Consider the following 27,414-nt stretch of genomic DNA (forward strand, 5'->3'; position numbering starts at 1 on the left):
CATAACTTAAATAGAAACTGATACGTGATCAAAAACAGAAGTAAAATTACTATCCTTCTCTTGGCTAAAAAAGGGACTTGGAGGAAGCTGGTTCTCGCAGCCAGTGAAATCCCTATTGGGATTTCTTCCATATCCTTTAGGAGGAGAGAAAAGGGTTTCACAGTTTCTGGTGCCTTAGGGTTTTTACTCAGGGGCGGCTTTATGCTTCCATCTGAAGTTGATGCTTTCAAGAATACCTTTTACATTTTTACTGGATAAACGTAGATTTTGGCTGTTCTGTTCTCTCCATCACCAGGAACTGTGGTGTTTTTCTTCTGTATTTCCTGGCAAGAGCTCTTGCAGGCAGCCACTTTGTGGCTCAGTTGGTAAGTCAGGAGGACCAAGGGATCCATGAGCTCTCAGGCCTGTCTGTTAGCCAAAATGTGAGATATGCTACCTGTAGAGGAGGTCTTGGTCAATCTCCTTTGGCCCATAAATGTACCTGCAGCTGTTTTCTGTGGTAAAATAATTTAACTAAGTTATATTCAAAGTCTATTTGTGAATAAAACAGTGGACTTGTTGAGACCACAGTACTGTGCATCAAAAAGTGACTAAGTCTCCACTTTTTATTCCAGTGTATATTCATACCATTCAGTTGTGAGACTTCCTGTAACTTGCCATAGGTGTGTTTGTTGGGCCTCAGATATTACTCTTGCATTACAACCTTTCCCTTATGCATATGATTTTTATTCATGTCCATGTCACAAAACAAGTCACAGACGGCAGGGCTGAAAATACAAGCCTGTGACAATACCCCCTGACCAACACTGTTGCCAAAAGCTAGTGAAAGGTAGTTGGTTTTTTTAAGTCCTAATGCTGATACTTCAACAATGCTTTTGGATATTGAGAAGTAATACCTACCTACTGGATGCAGAGTGTGCTTTTATTTTTAAAGGTTATTTTTTCAATTCCTGTGTACGCTGCTTGGAACAATATTTGCGTTAAGTAGTTCACCGTGAATAAGAAAGTGTTTTAGAAGCAGCCTCAAGCATAAATAGATATGCTTAGAATATTTTAGGTGTGCACAAGTTACAGCTGAAAAAAATCAACCTACTTAATTTTCTTTTAATGCAGCTATTGTTTCTACTGGTGTTGCTACAGTGATCCATCATTGCAGGAACTGCAACAAGGAGCTGCTGTGATGGAGTAGTTAGTAGGGGAGCGAGATATATTGAAAAGGATTTGTACAGAACAAATGCAGGTTCTGCAGACTGTAAAAGAGACAATTGGCAAAGCATCCAAAGAAAGTCTGTAAAGTCTTGAGTGGAAAGTGAAGAGGGAATTGTACATTGTACTTTTCAATACTAAAATTGAAGTCAAATGGAATTAGATTGTGGCAAGTTTGAAGTGGGCCAATAAGAATATATCTTCATGTAACCTATAGTTCAGCTTTGGAACTCTACAGGATGTGGATGCTACAAATTTGTGCAAGAAAGTATCTGGAAAATTCATAAAACCCAGGAGGGATTAGTAAATACACACACAATCCCTCTCTTTAGGAAAGTCTGCAAGTAATTCTAAACTGTAGGAGGCTGCTTAAGAGGATTCTGAACAGGAGTTAAGGTAGCACACTGTCCTTCTCAGAAGAGACCAAGCTCCAGTCATTCTGCCAGTAGCATGTACTTAAGAGAAAATATGCAAGAACTGGGCAACCAGAGTTGTCATTATCTAGGTGATTACTTTAGTAATTGGTGTTTTCATCACTTAGCATGTCGACAGGGTCCTTAGGTGATGAGGTCGCACTCTTCCATTCAGTAGCAACTACAGTATCAGTACCAATAGTAAAAATTCTTTTCAGCATTAACATTAAAAAGAAGCAGCGATTTAATGTCTTGAATGTTATGTACAAGTCAGTAGGCCCAAATTTCACATGTGGCTATTGCCATATTATTACAGTGGCTTGTGATAACAAACTTAGGATACAAAAGCAAGGGTGCAGATAATTGCTACAGAACTGCTGGTGTGTCAGAAGAATTCCCAAGCTCCTGCTTAACGCCGCGTTACGTACTCTTCACCATTGGGTGCCAGTGTGGATAACACCAAGCCGATATGTGCATGCAGCCGTCGTGAATGCTGCAAAAGAGCCAGAAAACATAAGAACCCGATAGAAAGTAATTCATTTGCCCATAATGGGCCTGTAATTGTTGCTATTACAAAATTTCTGATTGTGACTATGCTGTGTTTAAGAATTGGGCCTGTGGTTTTATTGCAGAATTATTACAGCAAACCCTTTGGGGACTGTGAGCGTATAGTCTCATTCTCTTAAGTATTCATTTGGCCTATATGTGAAATGTAACTGTTTCTCAGGGAGAAAAGGCCCTGGAATTTCTATTGAACTACTGATAAAATAGAGATCCATTTAGTTTCTCAAAGACCATCATCAAATTTAAAATCAAACAGCAGGAAAATTAGGCTTTATTATTATTATTCTGTAATATTAGACTGTTTTTTAAGTATACAGGCAAAAATGCCTTTCACTCAAAGTACCTTGACCTTTTGTGTTGCTTTAAAGAGACCGAAAGTCTCTTTGGACTTTAGAGTTTAATAACAAAATATTAAAAGATTTTGTTGTGTTTCTGGGGCTGAGAAAGAGGGTATGGAACTGAAATCATACACTTATGCTATGCTGAAGTGGTTCATGCAGGTGATGTTTTGAGTTGATGAAAGACAGGTCTGAAGAGTGCTTCTTTTCTGAGCCTGCTGAGTGGACCAAGAATATGAGAGGACGTGTCTGTGCAGTGAGGAAGGGATTAACAAGATGATTAACCATAGTTCTTACTAGAGATGCCCAAATTAATATACTGTGTTTCAAAATTCACTCTTATAAACTGTTTCTAGTCTCAACAGCTTTTCCTGGAAAAATAGCTTGAGTTACATGTTTTAAACATGCCTTTTTCTTTCCTCAGCTCTTCACTTGTCCTCAAAACTGTCTAATCTACTAAAGAAATCTACAGTAAATCCTCATTTCCTTTTTGTTTGGTGGGGTTTTGTGGTTTCTTTGTTTGTTGTTTTTTTTAGCAAAGTTTCTGTCTCACTTTTATCAGTTCTTTACCCTTACCTGAAGAACTTGAATATGGGTTACGTATCGTTCAACTCTTTCTTGCTCTTTGCTCAGAGCATCTCAGAGGGTGGATCATTTCCTGAGCCGAGTTTAGGAAACTGCCAAAATGCAAAAGCCTGCATTGACAATTTGTGCTCTGGAGTAATGAAAACACATCTTCTGGCCTTCAGTAGTAAAAGGAATGTGTGATTTGGGTACTTGGGAACCAGATATTGCTCCCCCATGCTTTCTGTCTTCTAGAGTGGCACTTAATGGATATTTCAGGAGAAAGTATTTAGCACCTTCTGTACTCCTGGCCCGTTGCCTGTTTTTTGGTTTTTTTTTTTTTTTTTTTTTTGTTGTTTATGTTTTTTTTTGAGTTTTTTACCAAACCAGAAGTTTTTTGGTATAATGGCAGTTGTTTCTAGACTTGATCTGTCTCTCAAATGATGAGAGACAGTTGTTTTAAACTTTATAGGTACAAGTGTAAATACTTTGAACTGTCAGGACAAGTGCCCAGCTTTTTTAAAATCCAGAAATATGTCACTGTTTTTGTTTCCCCTGTGTCATGAATCCCTTATGCTTCATTGCACACTGCATGCGAACATTTCCCTTCTGTTTTCTCTGAGCAGGTAGTACTTGCTGCTAATTTCATCTACCTATCACTTGCATCTTTTGTCAAGGGAGACATTTTTTTGATAGAGAGTGGTGATAAGCAGATTTTCTCTCTCTGCTATTAAAAAAAAAAAAACAAAAAGGAAAAAATGTGTACAATTAACAGCATTTGAAATAGATGCTGTAAATGAGACCCCGAGAGCTTAAAAATCTTTTTATTCTCAGGAGAGATGCATTCTATTCAGAAGCTGTTGAAGGCTTCCTACTGTCCTGCTATTTAGGGAATTAAATTTTTTTCACTGACTGGCTCATAGGAGAAGAAAACTTTAATTAGACATTCTCATTTTTCTTGAAAGAAGCAGCGAAGGAAAAAAAAAAGCTAACATTTTTCTTCTCCAGATGTAGAGATCGGTTTTGATAGTGAGTGTTGTTCTGGGACTGCTTAAACCAACCTGGGGGAAATTCAAGCCAGCACTCCTAGTGGTAAATATATGGGGTACTTTTACACTGCTTGGCAACAGAAGGAAACAAACTGTATGCATCATTGAAGTCTAAATGGAAGAATCTGGGGAGAAGTTACACAACTTCAAAAGCAGTGCAGATCTTTTATAACACTAACGTGAAGTTAGACTGTTTGTTTTCTTGTTCTGTAGAGTTGTTCTTTTTATGACTTGTAGTTGATAGATAGTGTCTTTTATTTCACAGACCAAAATATGTTTCTTTAATGATAATACATAGTAAAGATGTTCCTGCATTTGTGTTATTTTGTTACAATTAGCTGTTTCATGTACTGTTTGAACTGTGGATAGAGGATATGCAATGGTACTGAAAAATAACATCTCACATGCAAATGGCTTCTTCTTTCAGAAGGTATTCAGCATATAACACATCCTGAGATATTGGATATTAGCCCTCTGAACTAAAAGAAATGGCTACAAGTAGTACAAAACTAACCGTTTCCCTTGATGTTGGTATCTTGTACAGTATTTTCCATGCTTCTGAAACTGCAGCAGTTGCAAGCATGATGACAAACCTCTCTACCTGCAACATGTACTTAACGATTGTGTGTCATTTAAAAAATGTAGAGATACATGGGAATATTTTCTTTGCTGTTTTCTTTATTAGAACAGTGGACTTTGAGTCCTATGACTTCTTAGGTAAGGCTTTCAACACTGTCTCTCATAAAATCCTCATTGATAAGCTGTTGTATGTGCTGGATGAGCAGAGAGTGAAGTGGATTGAAAACTGGCTTAATGGCTGGGCCCGAGGGTTATGAGCATGGAATGAGCTTGCACACTCACATCAGGGATAATGTAATAGGCCGAGGCAGCTCTTTACATTGGTGGCTTTTCTAAACCCCAACTCAGATGATTGAAAATTCTGCTCTTCTCTATTTTCCTTACCAATTCATCTGGTAAGGAAAAATATGAACAGTTCTTGCTGGTTGTTAAAGTGTAAGTTGGATATGTGAGAGGATTTATGGTTAAAATACATAATCAGTGTAATAAAATTTGATATTTTGAGGTTTTTATTATTTTGAGGAACTAAGAGATTTCAATTAATGATGAGTAGGATATGTGGACATCACAAATTGGCTTTTTTGAGGGGTAATACAAACCAGTTGTAGGTACAACAATGACAATATAGAAAAGAACCTACATGTAAGAGAAGTTCGAAGTGTAAAACAAAAAAAGATTGTCTTAAAACAATGCCCATCCCCATCAGTGTTAAAGTCGAGAATCCACATTCAAGCACATTCTCATTTTCTTAATGCAAGTTATGAACAGATAATAAAAGAATACACTCCAGTAGGTGAAAATTACTTGCTGCTGTGCTGTCACTGTTTCGTGACATTTTACTTAATTATACTGTCCCATAATGACTTATGACTGTGTGCACAGAGACTTGAGATAAAAAGGAGGAATTGTACTGGTTTTCAAAAACCAGACTAAAGAGTATCACTGTCTAGAACAGGAAGATAATAAATTCTGTGAGCTCAGATCACTGGGTGACCACTGGGTTTGTCTTTGGCTGTAAATTAGGGGATTACACAACTCCTGTATAGCATTAATTATTAAACAAAAGCAATTACACACTTATATTCATTTATGAAATTTCTGTGACGAGTAGGAGACTAGAAGTGTTGTCTTTATTACTTATGATTTCCTGTTTTGTCTTTCTTTGTAATTGCTCTGATGGACAATTGCTGATCTAGAAAAAATCCTACCCTGTAATGTTCTATAGTCACCAGACCTTTTACAAGTTCTACAGTAGTAACTAGATATTCAGGTGGTACAACATGTCTTTTAAAGAAAATATGTATTTGCTTCATCCTTTACTCTTTCTTTTTTATCACTGTTCCAGGTTAAAATTCAGGTAGCAAACATCAGTATTGCCCTTTGATAAACCTATATTTTTAATATTCCTTGACTGTAAATCAAGAGGCAGATAGATGTAAATGGTCTTTATTTGCTCATGTTCAGTCTCTGGTTGTAATGAGAGGATATTTTTTTGTACATGGTGCCTAACAAACAGTATCTTGCTAGTAGATGATCTGCTGGATAAAAGTCACCTAAAATTATTTCTTTATTGTGTAGTCTCTAGTTCAATGTATTTTATATTAGTTCCATCTTTAATCTGTAATGTATGAAGCTATAATGTATATCCTACTTGTGTACCTGTAGATAGAATAGCAAGTTTTGTTTGGGTATGACTATGTTTTGGAGAGGTGGATGTCTTCGATTGTGACAAAGTTTTGAGTAGCTCTGGTTACAAAAAAAAAAAAAGGTGGTGGTAAGATTTCTGTAGTGGTCATCTGATATGTCTTAGTCACTTAGTGTGGTGTGCATGTTAATATTTAAAAATACAAGCGTAAACAGTGCTGGAGAACATCAAATGTATGTAAACGTACTCTACAAAAGTATTTTCTTCCTGTCAAAATTTGCCATTTGTGCTGGTTGCTGAACGGTTCAGAATTGCCCTGAAACAAGACCTTTGTTCTTCTCTGACCTTTGTAGAAACATCCAACCTTGTTCTGACCTCTTCCTTAAAATCTACCAGTTATTGCTCCAGGGTGTTTGTCGGGACTGAATTGTATCTTGTGTTTTGAATTCATGCTAAATGGAATATGAATGCACAAGGTAAAACATCACAGTTAGTTGTTCTTGACCCAGTCAAGTCAATACAGAGGAAGTTGTATTCCAGTTTTGCTTCTCTTGTAAGAGGAGCATAGGCTATGCAAAAGGGTTGTTGTTTGTGGGCAAGGAGGGGGCATGAGATCGTGGAGGATGGAAGGTAGGAAAGTGGTCAGAGGCAAGTTTTCAGTTCATAAGTACATGCCACAGTTATGTGTTCTCAGCTGTCATGGTCTTGTGTAGATGTAGATACTTCTAAAATAGGTTCTTTCTGGGCTTGAATTGCTGAGAATTTATTGCAGTCTTCCTTGTTTTCCCAAGCTACGTTATTGGCTCTGTAACATACTTCTGTATTTTACACATAAAAACGCTGTGTGACTTGCTGCTTGAAAGATGTCACCAGATCTATTTTTGTTCATATATGATATAAAATAGTACCATAAATGTATAACATATGAGGCTGCTATGCTTTGTTCAATACAACCAACTCTTAATTCCAGTTTTTATTTGTCTCAGAAAGGCACAGCTTGGTTGTAAAGGAAATCATTCTATCCATTCAAAATCAGTAGGAGTTGTGACTGAGAAGTGCTAAATTATTGGTGGCACTGCAATTTAGAATATATATATATGTGTGTGTCTGTGTGTATATATATATATATATAAACTCCCATATATTGTTGTCTGTTTGGAGGTCAGGAACTTTTGGGGTATTCATTTATTAGTGCTAATTGAGCCAGATGCTCAGATTAAATACTTGATCATCCTTCTAGGTCTAAATACGGTCTTAAGTCATGTCATTCAGCAAGTAATAAATAGATAATTTGTATTAATGACAAGCATGAATCAGTGTGTCAGATATAACTCCTAAACCATTTGGATTTGGCCTTTTTGCATTGAATTGAGACCAAAGCCAAATCACTAGTCAGATTTTCTCAAATCTACTTTTTTACAAAGTCTGAAAGTTTTAAGGCGGGTGGTTTGTCTGAAAGTTCTCATTTTCTGTTTATGATGAAAAAGAAAATAGGAGTGCATCATATTCCAATGCCATTTATGGAAATACGATTCCTTTTAGGACTCGGACACATCAATGAACTAGATCAGGCTGACATCAGGTCTTGTGTGGGGTAAAACTTAGTGAATGATGATGGGGGGTATCAATGCCAAGCAAGCACTTAGGGAAATGTGCAGAACAATGAAGTTTTCTTTGCAGATGACCATAGTGAAGTCTGATTAATCATTTGCATCTTTATTTGTCACAGTATCACTTGATTTGTTTTTTTAATATATAAAATGTAAGCTAAGTTTACTCTTTAACAATTACTTTTCTTTTCTATCTTTGCAGTTTGCCGGGAAGACTCATACCAGTCGATAGTCTCATGTGCAGCTGTAGTACTTACCCCCGTAGAGCCGACAGTGGATACAAGGAAAAAAGAACAGACAATGATGCCTGATGTGTCTAAACAGTGAGTTATTCAAATAACACAGTCTTTTACAAGTGTAATTTAAACACCAGGCCAGGTTCTTTCTTCTGGATATATGTATGCACCTCCTTTCTGTTTCATCATAGGTGTTTCCAAAAGTGGCTATTGGCCTGAGGCCTGGTTCTCTTCATTAGCCTACCTTTTTTCCCCCAAGGCTTCTGATAATGAGGTATATAGAAGGAATGGGCGTTTATACTCTGAGAAACTGGCTTTTTAACAAGCTTAATAATACAATACTTTTTGTTTAAATAGTCCCTTCATTCTTGCACTGTTTTTCTAGTTGGTAGCTGATTTTTAGAAAGAACATAATTCTCAAATGCTCTGAGAGATTTCAGTATTTTTCAGTGACTGTTTTACTGTTGTGATATAACATAGAGTGGCACCTTCAAAAGTGGTCTTCCAAGGAAATTTTGTGTAATCAAATTGACTGTAGTTTGATACCTTGCCTCAGACGACAGTCATAACTGCAGCATGCGTGCTAACGTGTGTCTTGCAGTACTGGGCAGGATGGTTGTTTCTTAACAATTGAGCCCTTGGAGAATGAAAATAACTTTTTCATGAAAAGAAATAAAACATAATGGTAATACGTTATCACAGCACAAACTTGGGGTCTGTGCATTTTGAAGTGTGGAAGATAAATAAAAACATGACAATTGATAGCATTACATCATTATTACTCCTTACCATATATGTTTAGTTTTGCATTTATCTGGTTTTATTCAAATTTAGTCTTGAACTGGTCTATAAAGTCCTAGCTTGTATTTCTGTTACTGCAAGAAAATGAAAACATCCCCCCACCCCCTAAAACCTCCCTCAAACCTCAAATCACCACGAATGGATTAGACTGGATGGGATGTGATTTTGGTATGTATCTGCAGCTTATGTCAGTATCTGACTGTGTGATGCCTTTTTCAATCTGGTGATAGACCCATTTTATCTGTTCTACCTGTACTTAAAATTTAACACAGTGTATTGCCTATCATCTAGGTATTACTGCAATGACTTAATGTTTGAAATACTGTTAGCATCTAATTGTTTTAGTGTTTCAGTCATATGGCTCCCTGAATACTAAGGAATTGGAAAGGCAATGGGCTGCGAAATACTGTGCTGAAATCCAGAATAATTCTTGTGGTTAGTTCCAAGAGCATAGTACATTTTTGCATTCTCTCCACTAAATGGCAAGCCTGCACTGTTGTTTGATTGGCTTTTTTCTCTACTGTCAGCAGTCTCAGCATTTCATAATCCCTTATGAATTCAAAGTAAGGAAAGTCCTGTATCTCTTTAGCATGTGCTTGAAAGCTCAATGATGACACCTCCTAGATTACTTTTTTTTTTCCTTCACCTTATTTGTATTAGCAAGTTTATTAACCTGCTTTCTGGCATGCTTGGTTTTTTTAATTATTTTTTTTCTTTACAGCCTAACCAGTGATATCTTCTACGCACAGTCTTAAATCACGCTTGTCTTTGTATTCAGAGGTCTCAGAAACATGCTCTAATCTCTGTTAGGCTCCCAGTGTTCACTCTAAAATATGGCTTTTGGTTCTGGAATTATTTCAGAAAGAAACCAGCTTATGCTTAAAAAGATGAAATAAATTTGAACTTAATGAAACACTATCATTGGGTTAGTATCTTTAAACCAACAAATTCAATAAATATTATAGAAATCTTCAGAGTAATCATAGAGGTGTGAAACATATGGCTTCGAGAAATGCTCGAGCTTTGTGGAACATCATCACATCTTTCAGCTCTCTTATTTTACCCTGTGCTTTCTACATGGAGATAATTTTCCCCATATCCAGTTTTAATGGAAGCAAACCAAATCCTAGTTCCTTTGTCTAAATATCCCAGTTTCATCTGTCTTCAATGTAAACAAGAAGCAAGTTGAAGCCGTTTGCACATCCTGAATTCCATTGACTTGAGTGCAGAGTCCATGTATGGGCTGATCTGCACAGGTGACTTACAATTATTGACATTCATAATTACCTCTATGGGAAATAACAGAGATTCTTCAATTTTTGTCCTTCATTATCATATTTTATGTTTTTATTCTCTTTGTGACCTGAATGGTTGTTACTTGTATGTCCCAAAGTTGTGAATATCACAGAGGTCTGAGTGTTAGCCAGCCATTGAGGACTTGTAAAGAGAAATTGCTGCCTTCAGTACCACGAACAGAGTATGTTTAGAATAACTAATTCTTTCTAAAACTACTTAAGGAAGCAATGTGTAATCCAAACCAGATAAAATGCATATTAATGATAATAAGATGTTAATCAGTTACAAATAACTAAAAATAATTAAGTAGTAAACCACAGTAGAATTATTTCCAAGACCTCCAGGACATAAGAAGCTATGAAGCCTGGGCGGGGGAAAAAAAAGCCTTTAATGTGAATTGTTTCATATTTGACTAATGATGTTACTTTGTCTTAGAAACTATTTAGTGCCTTTAAATAATGTACTGTGTTTACTTAATGTAATTTTATTGTAAGCAGCAAAGAATCTTGCCAGAAGTGGTAGCAGCAAAGCTTAACGATTCTTTGAAGTGTCAGTGATTAGATGTTATCAGGATTGGTGGAATAAAAGGCTAATTTTTTTCCCCCATATCTTTTCTTGGAAGATCAAAACAATCAGGAAGCAATTCCCTAGTGATATCTAGGTAATTGCTAACTCTTGGGTACTTGTGCACTGGGCAAAATCTCTGCCTCAATCATTCAGCAGAAATGCGCTTGGCTGCACGATGTGATAGCTGCAAAATAATCAGAGAAGGCTCTGGCCAAGCAAACATCATCTCTTTAGCAGCCTGGGAGTGACATCCCTGTCATAAGAAGCATGACAGAGCCTGTTTGGTGAAGCTGTAGCACCTGCAAGAGGAAGATGAAGTCCTTGCTGGGTGCTTTGGTCGTTATTCTGTGTGGCTTTGAAGGCTGGCTGTTCTTCTGTAAATACACATTTTGTAACACGGGGATTTCTCTTTTTATGAGAACACATTTCTGCACTCAGTGATGCATGTGTTCAGTGCTCAGCTGGCAAGAGCGAGAGCACTCCTTTGGAGCTTTTGTCCTTTCACTCCACAACAGACCGATGCAGAGGAATATATAGGCTGAATGTCAATGTGAGGTCAGAGAGAGAAAAACATAAATGTGAGCTCTCCTTTACTCTGTCCTCTGTACCTTCCACTTGGTCTAGGATGCTACATTTACTTTGTTATACTTTGTAGAAATACAGGACTTAAAATCCTCATGCTGCCTTAGATGGGTCAAGTTATCAAGGCCTCATTATGTTGCTATAGTGATAAATCAGTCATTTGCTCATGAAGGTGCACAGATGCTAAAGCAATTTGAGTCGTTTATTCTGTTTGCATAATCTTAATTTTAGTCCTTTCTATCTGAATTAAAATATAAATAAATTAGCTGCCAGGACAGAGCAATGACATGAGGGATCCTCCCTTCCATTTCAGGCTCTGACAAGGGAGCATGGCAAAGGAGGCATGGCCAGGGAACTAGATGTTATGCTTTGAAACAACTTTGCTTCAGCTCCTGAGGTCTGGTGATCAGCTGAAAGCTCCCACTACAAGGGGCAGTGTGGAAAAAGAGGTTTCTCAGGCACACGACTCTGAGCAGTGTTCTGCTGCTGTGAGCTGTTCGTATGTGAACACAGAAAGCCGTTCATTTGCTGCTGGTCCTTGAAAAAAGTACAGTGAAATTCTAGGATTTGAAGTTAAGCAGGTGCTTATCTACTTCATCGAATTGGTGTCTTTGGTATGACTGCCCTGCAGCCTGTAATAATGGGGGCAACATGAGCTGGTTGATTTAAAACTGGTTTGTGGATTCAGCTTCAGCTGCCATCATGTTTCTGACTTTGATTTTTTTTTTTCCTGGAAAGATATTATTTATTCCTAAATTAATTTTAGAACTACAGATCTTGTTATGTTTTGAGGCAGATGCAGTAATTTGCCAACTGTTTTCTATGTCAGAAATATTTTCCTGAGTTCTAGGCAAGATTCCCAGGTGAAGATCCTAGGTAAATGCTACAGCTCCTGTGGCAGTTCTTCAGACTCTTAAGAATCCAGTTAGATTTTTTTTCTGGTAAATGCATGAATGGGTCTGTGTAGCAAGTCTTTAATATTCTGTCAGTGCCAAAGCTGTTTAACTTGTACCTTGCAACTGTACTTACCTGAGCAAGATTCTTATGAATGAGTTCAAATTAAATACATAAGAAAGCTCCCTGGAGTCACAGTGACTAGCTGTGTGCTTCCTGATGGGAAACAGGATATTAAGTGGGAGAACTACAGTTTTAATGCTATTCTGAACTGCACTGTTCAGTGCAGATGCTCAGTTTGGCGTCTTGGAAGGTTTTGGTAAAGAGATATATATATCCTATGCTTGCTAACTGTAGGAAGTATATTCCAAAATGTAAGAGCTTTGTTTCTCTCTGTGATCTTCAAGTTGTAAAACGTAATTGTTAAATGTGAAGATACTGGAAACCTTTTTTAATCTGCAGCTTTGCCTGATTCCTTTCAAAAGGAATTCAAACCAAGCTGGGTCTCTAGTATTCTTCACTTATTTCACTTGCAGATTTTATTTCTCTCTCTCTCTCTCTCTCTCTCTCTCCTACTTTTTTTGGTATCTTGATAAATCTCAAAGCTGACATTTTTCCCTTAGAGCAAAGGTGTTCTTATTTTACCTCTGTAATTTTTGGTGCTCCTTGGTGATGATGTGAAGTGTGATCACTAATGCAGCCAGTTTTTCAGGCTGTGGTACCCCACTGCAAGATTTGTGTCTGCTTTGACAGTCTATTCAAGAAAGCTTGTTTCCCTAATGTGAAAAATCCATCCTTTTCAGACTTGTTTGAACAACATGAAAAAAGATGATTGAACTGTTTCCGTTTCTTGGATAACTGGGATGATGTACTATGAATGCCTGTGTTGCTCTTAGGGTAATACAAAGAGTATGGGATGCCCAGTGTTCCTCTGGAATGACATTGTTTTGGAAGCTGCGGTTCCAGCTCTGCTGCAAAACAAGACAAGGCACATCAGCTCAATTACAGTATACTTTCCACCAGAGCATTGTAGTGATAGGTAAGAGGTGGAGGAGTTAGAATTAATATCCATTTCTTTAAAGCAGGTACTTTGAAATTGGGTGAATATGAGCAACATGTTGTTAGTGGTCAAACACACCGTTAAAATCGCTTCTTGGACTAGTAGGAATCATACATTTCTGCAAGGGCCAAATACATGCCTATAATTGCTTGACATGTGGGTACTGGAGGTCCCCCATGGAGAACCAGCAAGGCCTGAGTCTCCTGAGGGTGTAGGCCAGAACCGTGGGGCATGCATGTGTAGGTCCAGCTCCTATTCATTCTCTCCATGGGCTGCTTCACACCATGTTTGCTCCTAGCACCCCTGAGGAGTTCAACCATCTATCCTCCCTACCAGTTGGGCTCCTCACAGGATCCTAAAGCCCCCCACTTTATGGTCCTTTTCTGGTGGGTGTGTGGCTCTGTAGATTTCAGCCTGGCTAAAACACGTGAAAATGTCTTGGAGGATTGGAAATTTTGGTGTGCTGGGTCTCCTCACACCTGTGGAAACTAGTCATGAGCGCTGTCCAAGTCTGAATGGACACAACAGTTGCTGGTGTTACTGGTGAGGAGCATAACGTAGCTGCTGTGTGACTGGGTACATGCAAAGGCTGAAAATTGCAGTAAATGTGTTGGGAAGGTAACTTCCAAAGTACAGTAGGAGTTTTGTTTTACTTTAGACCCTAGTGAACGGGTGGGTTTTGCATGATAGCAATGCCCATACTTAATGAGGATGTGTAAAGGTCTTCTGAAGAAATATGGGATGAATGATATATATCTTAGTAATAGATTTTGGTTTTCTTTGATAAACTTGTGCTTATTGAAACAAAAGCATGGTTTTTTTTGTGAAAAGACAAACATTTATTTGGAAAAAAAATTTCTGCTAGATTTTTTTAATCTTTAAATTTTGTACCAGCAGTAATAGTATATTAAAGATACATAACGATTGCTATGTAGGGAATTCACAAATACCCAATACATAATCAGGGCAAAAAACAACAAATAAACTCGTTGTTTAAAAGGCATTATTAAGTTGTTACATTAGATTGAATTCAGTTTTGGTGATCCTGATTCCCTGTCCCTCTGCAATAAAACAAAAAAAGGAAACTGTAACCCATGGCTGTAGTAATTCCATGGTCTCCTAGTACATCCTGTATTGCTGTCTGTGCATAATGGAAAAATGAGCTATTGCGCGGTACATGTGTCATCTTGGAAATGGGAAAATATTTCAGAATATAGGAAAAATATAATATTTAAACTTCTTTTTGTTGTTTGCTATTCAGTAGTCCTAACTAGATGAAATTCCTACCTGACATTGTCTCTTGTCTAGGCTGCTCAAATTGGTAACCTCCTTCTGCCTGCTTTGAGGAAAAACAAAACAATAAACAAGACACTGATGTTTCTATTTTTGTCTGTGTCTGGCCACTGCCGAAATGGGAATGATTTTGTACAAAGACTTATAAATATCAGTTATGCAAATGAAATATAATAGCACAGCAAAGCTAATGTGAAAGAAACTTTACATCTAGTTATAGAATGGGATCATCATCAGTTCTTGTGTTCCTTCTCAGTCACAGCAACCAGCAATTTATAGCAAACATTGTCAGGAAAACAGTCTAATGAAGTATTTCAATAGCATAGGCAATTGGTTGCAGCCAAAGGATTAAGGAGTTCTCTACATCTTAATTTGATCTTTAGTTGCAAATGTTGAATAAGCTGGTTTCTTGAGAGCACGTGAGTAATTATGAAACAGAAAATGTTAAATATTTTTTAGTTCAAATCCTGTCCTTTCCTGTGTGGTGGTGAATAATGCAAGAGGCAGAGGGATGATGGAAATTGTCCCGTGGAAGAAAGATGATATGTAGATTTTATCTATAGCCCTGCCAAGAAAGCTTTGCAAATATGGTCATCGTTTGGAAACCTTCCTTTTCCTTCTGAGAAGAGATTTGGTTTCTAATGCACAATCAACCATAAGTGTTTCAGTCATTGCCAGAATTACTGATGTGACCGAACTTAATGGCGTTTCATGAAAAGATATAGAGGTGGAATGTTAAGCAAGGTGCTTGATGAATATAGGTGATTGAATCAAAGCATGGAGGATCAAGAACACTGTGGCATTTCCAAGTTGAGATAATTCTTGTAATTTCAAAATAAGACTCTAATGCGTTGTAGCATTGTGTAGCTAATCTTTATTAACAGAAGAAAATTCATGAAATAAAAATGTGTAGGGATAATACAGCTTTGCTGAAAAGTGATGTGTCTGAGCTCCAAATGCTAAAAATTTTTATAGAGCTTTGGGAGTCAAAAAAGTTACTTTCATTTATATTTGCAGAGAGTAGGACTAAAGCTGGCTTAAAGCACTGAATTGTAGAAACTAAGGACAATGCAGTTACAGTCATCCGGAATACAAATTTTCCTGCTTCAGCAGCAAGCAATGGACAACTTAACTGCATCAATGAATACAATTTCTTAACTAGAGATGGTCATTATAAGAGCAACATTGTCACCAAATCACAATTACATTTGGAAAATGGCCCTGGTTTAGCCTGAAGCAAGAATAAAAGATCACTTTGTTCCATTCACATCCCTAAGCTTATATACCTTTATGATACCATAATGTCATTCTTGTTCTGGCCATGACTCTAATAAGAGTGTCTGTTAGATTATCAATTTTTGTATTGGACCTGAGACAATTTTTTTATTCTTAAATTAAAATCTTCACATTCCCATGCATCTTTCTTTTCTTTGTTCCCTGGAATCATCCTGTTCTCTACTGGATAGCAGCAGTGGAAGCTTTAGTAATTTGATTAGCTCGTCCTTCATGTCCAGAAATTTCGCCAGAAGAAATATATAAAGATAAGTACTTAATTAGATATCTAATTTGAAAAGATGACAGTTGTCACCCAGGTAGATATATAAAAGTAGGTGCTTCAGATACACTTGATTCAAGACTGGAAATCTTATCCTGTATGTATTGTAGCATCTAGAAGTTTCTGCTTTATTTCCATTACTGAGAAGTATGAGTCATACCACTGATATCAACTGAATCCCAAAGTGGTGGCTTAACTCTCACCAACCAAAAGCTTTTCTAAGCAAATGGCCTTGAGTAATCATTGCAAAATATTCCTGGCATATGCATTGTAATTAGAGCAATGAACCATAAGATACAGTTATGACTAGATAAGACACTGGTTTGAATTCGAATTTTGTGCTGAGATTTTTATTGTGTGATGAAAAAGGAGTGATTAGATATCTTTCAAGGCTTCTTAACCTTGCCCGTAGGAGCAAGCCTAAAGGGAAGTGTAATTGAAGTTAAAAAAATCTTACCTGATTCCTGAAAAAGGATGGTTACTGGTAGCAATGCAGGCAGAGGTGGTTGAGAGGTTCTAGAAAGCTGAGACACTAAGCAGGCTTAGTCAGTTGAAGGTCAATTTGCTTTATCTGGAGCTCCACATCTGAAGAGTTGCAGTTCTAAATTGTAGCATTACTCACTTACAGTGTTTGTTATTCTAACAGAATTATGGTGGTTTCCATTATGCTACGTGGCAGATGCTGAAGCCCTGTAGAGCACACACATTGTCTGCTGGGATGACTGTACAAAGCCAGTCAGACATGATGTCTTTCTGAGCCAGGGTGGCAGTTGGGCATGTGGAAAATAACTCACTCGTTTCCTTGGGATTAAAAAATCCCCAAGGTTCCCTGTGGAAAACAGACTGTTTTCATCCAGCCTAAATTCATGTCCAATATAGACATTCAGAACAGGCATTGTTACTCCTTCAGGTTCATGTATTAAAGGAAATCTTATGTTTTTATTTAGCCAGGTACTTGATTTTGGGGCAGTGCAATGAAACCTCAGAACAATGCTGCGGCATTACTGCCTGGTTGTTTTTCTCATTTTCAAAAAGGCCATTGTTATGTCAGTCTAAGCTTGAAATTAGTTCATATGCACTTAAGCTGTATAGAGGTTGTTAAATTTGTATTTTAATCAATTCTTGAAGCATACTTCAGAAATTGGGAAGGCAATGTTAATTCCCATGGTTAACCTTGATGCCTGGTTTTGCCTAATGAGAGTTTGCGGTTACTGTGAGACTTCATGGAAGGAACATGCTTTTAAAGTGCAGAACTCAGAGCTTTGGGCAAAAGCCCGTTAAATTCCAAAGCAGAGAGGGAGATGCCAGCTGTGCCCATTTATTCCTTTTTCTTGTATGCTAGTATATCCAAGACCTTGAAAGGATACAGAAATTATATTTCTGTAAAATTGGGGCAAAATATCTGCTAAACTTGAATTCTTTGACTCAAGCTTGCACAGAATTAAGTGGAAGTGCCTAGTCTTAGGTAATAGCTCCAGAAACAGAGCTGTGCTTTCTGGTATGTAAAAGCATTGATTGTTGCTAAACTGCAATCAAAGTTCTGTTTGAGATACAGGCAGTGATTTTATTTTGTCTCCTCACAAGGGAATTCATGCAGGTTTGGGTCCATACTTCTGTGCATTAGAGACACCAGTTTGAAGTAGCATTCTCTAACTGCTAAAGAGCTGGTGGGGGTGGTGGCAGCAGGGAAGAAGGGACCGAGGGATGATTTGCTTTGTAATTTAGAAGTCCATGGTGTTTGTATTAAAGTACAACCCTAGTTCTTACAAATTAGATTTCAAAGCATAATTGCAGCTCAAATATAAAAATTAATCAACTATGTTATTACTTGTGAACAATTAAAGCATTATAAAATGGAAAATAAATATGAAGGCAGTATGCTCGTACATGTAATGGTAGGAGTGTGAAGTACTTAATTTGGTTAGACAAATGCATTGTAGATTAAAACTAGAAAAAACAGATCACGTACATAGTAGGGATGTATTTGTTTCACTTTGGCAGTAATTTAATAATATCTCTGAAGCATGAAAAATAACAGCATTTCTTGGTAGTTTCTTACTGTCACTGGAAAATGGGGGAAAGGAGGGATGTCAGGAAAAAACTAGGTAGGTTTGCATTTATGATTGCATGGTACAGCTAGTGGACTATGCTGTGCTGTTTTATTAGCTTACTGTACGCTTCCAGTGAAAATATTGTCAGGTATTCCTTTGAATCTGATGAGTGACAATCACCACTGATGTGATGGTGCTGATACTGGGTTTACTGAAAGATTTTTCTAAACCATGTATTTTGCAGAACATTCCTAAAAGCCACCATCCTGTGCAGTGGTTGTGTTAGAGTTAATGTTGCTAGAAAATATACTACTCTGAGTCATATTATTGTGACTTAGATAGGAATACTGCTGGAGCAAACCACATTCAATCAACATGCTGCTTAAAAATATAGGAAGTACTTCATGGTGCTTCAAGTTGAGATATTCGCTGCATCCTAGAGGGAATGAATTATGTGGAAAAAAAAAAAAGATGTATCTGCATGCTCTGTTTCACATACCATCCTGGGATCTCACATTTTATTTTGCAAAATGAAATGGGGAGAGGTGTTCCAGAAGTATACATAGGATCTAAATATTAGTATTTCTAAGAGCAACATTTGCTCTGTTTTGCAGAGTTCAAAAAAGCTGTTAAAGGACAGAAATAATGTTAAGAACAATCTCTTTACCCCCACCACCAGCTCTAATTTGTTCCTATTTATCTTTTCCCAGAGTTAATGAAGGTACAGATGCAATATCTCTCTTACTCTTGTATGTACATTTTCAGTGTACATATGAATAGTCCTGGGAATGTGGGAAATTCAGTAAATGATCAAAATCCATGTTTACATTGAGTTTTACGTGCATGGGTTTACTGGTAATGGAGACTGAAAGCTCTAGCAAAAGAAGTGAAGTGGTACTATCACTCTTTTTCTTCTCTTTCCTTTCTTGGCTTTTTCCAGTCAATGTTGTGGCTGTGTTGGCCACTATATGGGAGACATAAGATACCTACAGCATTAAAAACAACAATATCAAAGGCAAGCTGGGAAGTGGAGAGATGGGAAGCAGAGGAGATAAAGTGAAAGGACACTGCATCAGCACAGTAGGACACATGCAGCATTGGTGCAGTTGGATTGTGACATAAATTTGCAATTATACTGCAATGAAGAAAAGCTGTAAAGACAAACTATTTTACCAAGCAACAGTGAATTTAGAAGAGCTGAAAGCTGCAAAAATTATCCATGCAGTTTTAAAGTGAGTACAAATAGTTCTTCCTCCAGTGCTCTGGGAGCAGATTTAAGCTTTGTTATACTTACAAGATCAACTGGCCAAGCTGCAGTCATCACCGTGTAGAAAGTTCACTGATTGTGAGGGAAGAATATTTTTTGGTTTTCTTTTCCTGTGCCACACCTGTAAGTAGTTCATGTGTTTCTTGCACCAGGTCTTTGTGGAGATGGTAAGATTTTACTCCAATTATTTGATTACAAATTGTTTTGGTATTTTAATCTCTCTCTAACATTACATAGTGGACTAGTGTGTAACTTTTTTTTTTTTTGCACACAAAAAATATTTGCTGCTGTATGTATTGCAAATATATCCACCTATTAATAACCTAGATTGAGAACTTCCCTCACAGCAGCCTACATCATTGTCTTGTGTACAGCTTTAATAAATGTCTCTTAAAAAGGGAAGCAGGGAAAGACAGAGTCCAGTACTTCCATCATCACTGTGAGGTGACTTATTTTAGAAGCATGAGAGGCTACAATCTGAAGCTCTCCTTTTTTTTTATTTTTTTGCTCCTAGATCAGCTGGTCTATGTTCAGTGAATCCCTCAGATCCCAGGAGGATTTTTGGGGTGAACAAGGCAAGAGGAGGAAAACATAGTGCTCTTGGGAGTGAGCTATTAGGAAAAATCAAGGGTAGCACAGATAGGAAAAAACAGAGGTAACTTTGAGGTAAACTTTCCCATGTTTTAATCAGTCATGCTTATAACCTATGTTCTTGGTAAAACTCTGTTTATAAAGAAAGTCTATAGGGTATTCACCTAAACGTATGATAATGATTGTCTAATTATATTACTAACCTATTCCTCCATCCCCAGCCCTTTAATCAAACTTTCAAATATTGATTTTTCTAGAGTTTTACAGTCCCATTCCCAACTATATTTTTATTACATCCTTTTGTATAATAAGCATCCTTATATACAATTTTAATATGTTCCCAAGTTACTACTTTGGAAGATACTGAGTTGAAAAGGACTTATCTCTCCTGGCAAAAGTAGGTGCAGAAGTGACAGATTTTAAATCAGAGCCATAAACCAGTCTGCAATAAACATTATGACAACCAAGAATGAAAAACAATCTTTTATTTTAAATTACACTTCTTGTGTTGATTGCAACAACCTAAATATCTCATGCACACAGTTTAAAGGCAGAGCAGGAGAAACACAAGTCCTTTTTGACAGATAAACTAAGTGGTGAGGTGATGCTAAGTTATGTTGTCCTACAATAGCTCCCTACTAATGGGGCTGTATTTTGAATCTTATTTTTGTAATTCTATATTAATCTTCATGTAATGTTGTAATCTTCTTATCACTTCTGACAAAATGTATTTCAGCACTGTAAAGCATGTCACGTATCTCCATGACTAAATAAAAACCTCCTTATTTTCTTGTCCAAGAAACAGTGCACTCTATTTGGGATAACTAATGGAGGAGCTAGAAAATTACATGTAGGGTTCAGTGGCAAAGCAGAAGTGTTCAGAAGTAGGGTTACCTTATTTCTTTCTAAATTCTATGCTGGCATTGTGGGAGCAAATATGCATGAAAATACCATACAAAATATATCTTACTTCAATATCAGATGGACTTGAAATGGAGTAATGCAACTATGATGTGTAATAATACTATTTGTAATGTTTTTCAAGTTCTCTACTCTTCAACTGTTCTTCAATTTAAAATTATACACTGCCATTAAAATTCAGAGAATAAATACAGCATTGATAAAAACCAGATTATTTTATTTAAGAATGCTTAAGTAGGCAAATCATCATTCTTCATTTCTTCTCCCAGAAATTACTTCTGTTTTTAAAGATGTCACCTAAACCTGGGAATACGTTTAGAGAACGTGGAGTTCAGTCAAGTACATTACTGGAATGACTCACAAAGCTGAGCCATAGTTTAGAAAGGAGTCATTTCGACCTTTAGATAGGGAATTTTGACATGACCTCTAGCAAGGCTTGTTTATCCTCATATTTAAACTTGAAATGATGAAAATTTGTGTGTTCAAAATAATATTTAATTCTTCCAGCTCTGTGGTATCTACTTACTTTTTCCTCAATTATTTTTAATGCGATACCACATAATAAAATGCACTAAATGCTTTAAATTCCAAAATATTGAAAGTGAACTGGAATTTATAGTGAATGCCTGATAGACTTCAGGGAATCCGTAATTTAGATGGCAACAGAATGCGCTGACTCCAGCTACAATAAGAGATTATACTTAAAAAGGCAACAATTAAATACATATAATAGAATGGCTTTGGTTACTATGGGAACAGTAAAAGCAAGGTTTTTCAGCATTACAAACCACTGTGTGTATACAAGAGAAATTACATTGTTCTGAGCCAAAGAAGCTATGAAAACTTTCCAAGGAAAAAACTAAAGAAATGTTTGAAGCAAAAGCTTTTAAGTATCTTTATACAGTATGTTGGTTTTTGTGTGTACCCTCTTCCTGCTTTTGCCCCCTTTTTTTCTGCCACTAAGTTTTTAGAGTTAGAGATTTTTAGTTGTGCAGAAAAAAGCACTTTGCAAAGAGGATTAGTGAATGAAAGAGCAATGTGGATGAGTTACTTTATTTTTGGGGCTATTTGCATCACATCTAGTCCTATCTTGTGAATCTTACTTGGATCAGGGTATCTGTACTATAGCTTCACACTTTCTTTGGCATTCTTTTTTCTCTTTATTGTCTTAACCTGGAAATAATGAATGTACAAGTGAGGAGGAGGACAAATATGAAAAATTATCAGTTCGGTATTTCACCAAAGCTTAAGTGCTTTCAAATAGGATTGCACAGTCACATTATGCATGTTAGACTTCATATTGCTACACCAGGTGTTGAACTGAAATTTGAGAGCCAAAAAAAAAAAATAATGTCAGCTGTACTATGTGTATGTTTTTTAAAAGAATGATTGTCATACAGGGGCAGTGCTTACATTATGAAGTGTGCAGTAGAGAAAATATTAAATAGAAACATTTTAAAATGTCTTTTATACTTGAGCTAAATCTTGAATTTGTTATCTATTGAGGAAGCTTTAAAAGCTTTATTATCAGGGATACTCAGTCTTGACGATTGGTAAAATCTGCAAGAGTTGGGAACATCTGAAATTTGGTCCTTTGAGTAAAGGGAACTGTAGCTGCAGCCAATAAGTACACTTCCTTTCTTGAGATAGCAATGAATTTAAAGTAGAGAAGATTATTTCTTTTAAAAGAAATAAACTGTCTGGAAATTATCAACTATTATTTAAATATGTATTAAACAACTCATTTATATCTGTGTATCTCTTTCAAACTCTCGATATGGGAGTGTGTTGATGTTGAATAAAATCCATCATTTATGTAAACTTTGCTAAACGTCATCTAATTTTCTGTGCTTATTTGTAAAGTGAGAGTGCCTGCCTCTTGATGCAAAGTCCCATACAACTTGTTCATTTTTAGTACGTAAGGTACTGTACATTGAGAAACACTTGTTTAGGGCCACCGAGGATATATACTTCAAACACTCAACTCTCTTGGATGTATATTTGCTATGATATTGATATGCAGCATTTTTCACAGTTGTATGTGAGAAAAAAGAAGCTGTATCATAGAAAATGCCTCTGTATTGTTGTTGAGAGACCTGAGGCTAACTGACATGCGCGTGTGCAATCGTCTCTAGATTTACACTAATTTTGCTTGTTTGGGACCTTTGCTGTGCCTGTGCAGTTCCTGCTCTCTTACAAGTCACCTGTAAAAAAAGAGGAAGTGGTTTTTGTCTTGCAACCACAGTGTTAAAAATGGAATTTTTCTGGTTTCTTGCATTTTGGAGAAAGGAAACACATCTTTTTACAATTACTTTCCACTTCCACATGCATTCATTTATTTAGATCATTCAGAACCTCAGATTTCTCAGGCTAATTGCAAATAGCCTTCAAGAACGAATGCATAGCAAACTACTAGGATGAAATAATTCTGGGTGTGATTGAGCTAGGTGGCCTTCTTAACCTGCCAAATAGTCATTGACCTTGATACTCTCCTCCATGACAAAAGATGGTTTGGGGGCTGGGAAGCTACAGATGGTTTTGTGGTGTTTTCTGTTAGTAGTCCTCCGTGAGATTCCCATCAAGCACTGCTGTAGAGGCCATAAGCTCCAAATGTGTAGCTGCCATGATTGTTATGTGCTGCTTCATTACCATCCTGAGCCTGTTCAAAGCCGTATTGAAAATGTGAGGAAATTGGCCTTTAATGGGAATTGAGACAAATCTGTTGTGCTGCCTGCAGACAAATTGGTAACAGAACTGAAACGAGTTTAGGGCTTGGAATTAGCTGTTTGAAATTCTTCTTCACATGAACCCTCTTTCCCATCATCTAGGCTGGTGGTACCACTGATAGTCAGGGAACAGAGCAGGCACAGGCACTGCTCAGCCTGGCTGTGCCACAGTCTGTACCCAGCTGGGAGGAATGGGCAGTTTTTCCTGATGTACTGTCTCTGACAGGAGAAGACCTTCTGTGGCACTAAAAGAAAGGAAAGGATGGCTGGTATGTTTGTTAAGTTTTGGGGTTTTTTTAGGGGGGGATTTTTTTTTTCTTGTTGACAGCTGCTTCAAAGTTGACTGCAAAGCACGTCTGGAAAAAAGTAGTAAGACAGCCAAGAAGTCATAACTTTAGACAAGAAAAGATAATGAGCACATTTTTATAGCTTGCTTTTCTCCCTTGGGTTGTTGGAGCAAGCTTATTCATCACTAAGGCTTCATAAATGGGGCTACAGGTACTCTGGTGATTTTGGGCAGTCAATAGATCATAAAATTATTAGTTTATTTCCACTGAAGTAAAAGCAGCCTTGCATCCATTATTCTTACAGGTGGTATTGACCTGGTTTACCACATTTACCTGGTAAATCCTGTGAGGAGTGGCTGAGGGAGCTGGGTCTGTTTAGCTTGGAGAAGAGGAGGCTGAGGGGAGACCTTATCACCAACTACAACTACCTGAAGGGAGGTTGTAGAGAGGTGGGTGATGGTCTCTTCAGCCAGGTGACAAGAGATAGAACAAGGGTAAATGGCATGAAGCTGCACCAGGGCAGGTTTAGATTGGACAGTAGAAAAAAAATTTTTACTGAGAGTTGTCAGACCCAGGAACAGGCTGCCCAGAGATTTGGTTGAGTCACCTTCCTGGATGTGTTCAAAAAATGGGGTAGATGAGGTACTTAAGGATATGGTTTAGCTTAGGATGGGAATGGTTGGACTTGATGATCTTCAAAGGTCTTTTCCAACCTTGTGATTCTGTGATTCTGTTTCCTTAAATGACCTTTGCCAAATAAAGAAAACACATCTTTTTAGAAGGCCTACTTTTTTGCTCTGTTTTTGCTAGCACTGGCCACGGTAGAAGAATTCTTCTATGGAAAATGTAGTACAGTCATTCTTATGGAACTGGTTAATTAATCTGAGGGGTTTTACCATGTCTTAAAATCAGGTAGCTATAGTTTTTATGCATGTGCTTGTGTGGCAGTCAGAGTTCCTTTCATATCTTGCAATTTGCTTAGTTATCTTGGCTTGGGTGAAGGAAGCAGTTTTCCTTAACTCTGAACTAATTTTTCTTAGAGACTGAACACTTCCTCAAATATTTCCCAGATATATCTCCTCATTGTATGTGATTAAATTATTAGTTAAATAGTCAAAACCAACAGTAGAGATTATAAATGAGTTTACTTAATAATACGTCGTGCTTCCCTGGGATCCTCTTCAAGTCACTATCTGTTGGAGGCAGGCAAAATTTCAAATCTATTCGGAAATATGTATAAGCAATGCATCTTTGTGGGTGTTTAATTCACCATGCGTGAGGTTGATAAGGGTCAGAGTAATGACACAAGCTTAGGGAACTCCCAGTAACGCAGGAGGAATTTTGTCTGCTCATTTACTGCATTTTCATTGGGGAAAGCAGGGAGAAATGCTTCACACAAAACAGCCTATGCCAGCTGCATTGTATTCCTATTTACATTGTCAGTAAATCAGATTGTCTAATGCAGTTCCATTGCTTATCCTCAGAGGTGTCCTGTCTTGTAGCAGTGAAGCTGCAGAGGTATTTCTTGAAGAACTAATATATGCAGCTTTGCCTGTAGGTGTCAGTGGTTCAATACAATGCCATGAAAATGAATCTAAACTAGTTGCAGAGCACCTTCTTTGAACCCCAGAAGCAGCAGTTAGCTCAGTATTTTCCTGCTCACTTGTTAGTTTTAGTGAAAAATTGAGTATTTTAGTTTGAGTGGAATGCTACCTAGCTTGACTGGAGTATGTCTGCATATCACTGTTGGCATAAGAAGTAGTTACATACTACAAACTAGCTACCTTGAAATTGATAGCAGATTAAATTTTTTTAACGATTATTACTTTTTTTAGTTGATACAGTTGATAGGTGTTTGAGATGTAGATTATTTTTTCTTTGAGCTTGCAACCCAATTTCTTTAGATCTTCCTGCTGGAGGCAAAGAACTTGATGTAGTTTGTCTATTGTACTGATTTATGTATCATGTAAATATTCATTGTTGACAGTGAACAGAAGTACAGTTGCTAATCTTTGTTCAGTCATCACATTTTTGTTAGAAGAGGGGTTAGCTGTAGACCTTTTTGATAGGGCTGCTACGTATTGTGAGGCAACTAATCTTGTATCTGTACTTGCTTACATTATGACATATCTTTTCTAACAGATATATGTGTTTTATGATCAGGACTGTGGCTGAAAACATGCACTTCAGCCCTGCCTGTCCTATGAATGCTGATGAGCAGAAAGCAGGTTTGCTGTCTTGCTGTCTACTCCTCAGGTTTCCTGGGGTTATGAATCCCATTGTATATTGATGACACAGGAATAAACTTGTTCATTCAAGCACAGCTATGAAAAATTCATGCCTGTTCTAAAGATCTGTCACCTTGGATGCATACTGGTGGCTGTGTGAGCACATCACATCACATATTGGTCAAAGACAGTATTTTTTAAAGCTTAGTTCACAATGGCTTTATCTATCTGCCAAAGCAAAAATAAAGAAAAATTTTGGGTCAACCAAAATTTTTAGGGAAACTTTGAAGGACATGCCTAACCTGAGGTAGTTACTTCCTCCAGATAGTGATGAACTAAAGTAGTTAAAAGTAGTAACTTCAAACCATCAGTTATATAGCTAGTTAGTAAAAAATGTGACAGCTGTTATAGTGGCTTCAAAAGGCTAATTACTATTAGTCTTAGTGGTAAAGCAAGTTGAACAGCTGAAATTCACTTTGCAGGCATTCATTTCCTGGTGTTAAAAGGTCTCTGTATTTAATGGTACTGTTGGATACAGCATTATGCTGAGTGGCTTTGCCCAGTAATTTGTAATGCTGAAGAGTAGTGCTACTGTTGTGACTTCTAAAAACTAGTACAGAACATGTGTCCTTATATGTACGTGTACTTGTAAAACTGGGGCCTTTAGCATGTATGAAGAATACTTTTGGAAATCAAATAGCCATTGATTTTTCAACTCCTATCTTGGAATTATTTAATTCTTATGATTTAAAAAATGATTATGATGCAGTGGCTATGTCTATTAGAACATTACAAAGTCAACAAAGTTCATGGGAGTCAATTGGATAAATATAGCTTTGATGCTTAAATCCCCCACTGAAGAGTAAGAAAAAAACAGATAGAGAAGATGATTTGAAATTCTTCTCTGTATTATTCCCATGCCTGAAACTTGATATATTGAGTTTTGCAGAAAATATAACTTACCATAAATGCTCTTTTATCTGAAGCCTGAAAGTGTCATAATGAAGTTAATATATTTTTAAAATTCAACTACAGTGCTATGAAGATCTGCATACTTATTCAAATTTAAGCAAACGACTGGTCCATTGAAA

General features: G+C 37.1%; 1 protein-coding gene across 1 annotated transcript in view; it reads left to right on the forward strand.

Annotated features, from left to right (window-relative positions):
* Positions 1-27,414, forward strand: part of CCSER1 (coiled-coil serine rich protein 1) — a gene marked incomplete at its 3' end in the record, with an annotated part of 600,835 nt that overhangs the window by 89,915 nt on the left and 483,506 nt on the right. Inside the window, exon 4 of the mRNA XM_084262954.1 lies at positions 8,171-8,291. Within this exon, the coding sequence (XP_084119080.1) occupies positions 8,171-8,291 (121 nt within the window). The remainder of the gene's footprint in view (positions 1-8,170; positions 8,292-27,414) is intronic.

Source organism: Gallinula chloropus (genome assembly GCF_964237585.1).
Source record: "Gallinula chloropus genome assembly, chromosome: 4".
NCBI lineage: Eukaryota > Metazoa > Chordata > Aves > Gruiformes > Rallidae > Gallinula > Gallinula chloropus.